The sequence below is a fragment of the Austrofundulus limnaeus genome, unplaced genomic scaffold, assembly GCF_001266775.1.
Source record: "Austrofundulus limnaeus strain Quisiro unplaced genomic scaffold, Austrofundulus_limnaeus-1.0 Scaffold106, whole genome shotgun sequence".
NCBI classification, from domain to species: domain Eukaryota; kingdom Metazoa; phylum Chordata; class Actinopteri; order Cyprinodontiformes; family Rivulidae; genus Austrofundulus; species Austrofundulus limnaeus.
Genome location: NW_013952508.1, coordinates 1,057,330 through 1,058,851, shown reverse-complemented (window position 1 = coordinate 1,058,851; position 1,522 = coordinate 1,057,330). Strand labels below are relative to the sequence as shown.

Below are 1,522 nucleotides of genomic sequence, written 5' to 3'. Positions count from 1 at the left end.
GCTTAAAGATACAGTACGTCCCAGGGGCATTTCTGGTCCCCACCTGTCGTTTTGCTCCTCAGCATGGCTTCCTAAAAACACTGCAGGATTTCTCAAACATGCATGAATGAGTCAGAGCAAGGCTTTGGTCATGTTTTTTTATGAGAGTATAACATTATAACATGATATAAAACTCAAAAAAGTTGATTTTACGTGATATTGCCCCTTTAACTCCATCACAATACATTTAACCACCTGACTTGGGGTCAAATATTAAATTCAAGCACCATCATTTAACACTGTCAGGTTTAATTTTGATGAGCTGTTGGGCGAGCCGCTCTGCAGAAAATGCGCCGTCGCTGGATCTGAATTACAGTCAGTAAGGAAGTTTACAGGTTGGTAAGTAAAACGGGGAGAAGCCGCTGCCAGTCAGCATCTTAAGATGGCGGCCCCGGCAGCTGCTGTGAACTGAGGCGTGCGAGCGCGCGCCCTGCGGGTGTCCCGCGCCGCAGGCTCCCAGAGCGGCAGCTGGAAGTGGCCCGCTCGTTACTCACCCCTGATCTTTCACAGTAAATCTTGATCCCGCCAAAAGAGACCGTCAAGAAGACTCGCTGCTTGTGCTCGCCTTTGGAACGTGCTGACGAAGCCATTCCCTGCAGGAACATAAAGAAAATTCATGACATGAGGAGAGGAAGGGAAGGACACGCAGACGTGTTCTCTTGTAGCTCAGATGAGTGTGACAGTGGATCATCGGTGCAGATTCACAGGATAGATTGGAGGTGAGGTGACACTCTCTCAGGAAATCACACGCCATCTTCTGCCTCTTATTACTGCCTCGTTTCGTCTTTGAAGTAAGTCTTCTGCATGTGCACGTGACAAACACGAGCTCCTGACAATAAGGTTAGATTTGCTGACAGGATGGATGGTGCTGCTGACCGACCAGTTTGCTCCACATAGTGCTGACAGAACACCCGTTTCTGCCTTTGAAGAGCAAGTTTTCCTACGAATCTTTGCTTTTTTTTCCCCTTTTTTTTTCGTCAAACACTCAGCTCAGATAAAAGAAACAATTAAAACTTTCATCGTGTGCCGTTTGATGCGACCTGTGTGCTTGACATGCCTTTCATAGAACAATGCTGGAGAGGAAAACCACGAGAGAAGAAAGGAGAAGAGCTGAGATGATACGAGAAGAAAGAAGAGGTGCTGAACGTGTCTGATAAAAAAACACAGCTTTAATGATGACGAATGAGTGGTTTTACATGTGCTTCTCAAAAAATTAGCATATTGTGATAAAGTTCATTATTTTCTGTAAATACTGATAAACATTAAAGTTTCATACATTTTAGATTCATTACACACCAACTGAAAGAGTTTAAGTCTTTTATTGTTTTAATATTGATGATTTTGGCAAAAAAGTAAAGGAAAAATAAAAAATCCCTATCTCAGAAAATTAGCATATTTTATCCGAACAATAAAAGAAAAGTGTTTTTAATACAAAAAAAGTCAACCTTCAAATAATTATGTTCAGTTCTGCACTCAATACTTG

The 1,522-nt window shown here is 42.4% G+C and overlaps 1 protein-coding gene across 1 annotated transcript in view; it reads right to left on the bottom strand.

Moving 5' to 3' along the window:
* LOC106521301 (disabled homolog 1) overlaps positions 1-632 on the bottom strand; it is a gene marked incomplete at its 5' end in the record, with an annotated part of 22,954 nt that extends 22,322 nt beyond the window's left edge. Inside the window, 1 exon segment of the mRNA XM_014013819.1 lies at positions 534-632. Coding sequence (XP_013869273.1) covers positions 534-632 — 99 coding nt within the window.
* Between the last annotated feature and the right edge of the window lie 890 nt (positions 633-1,522).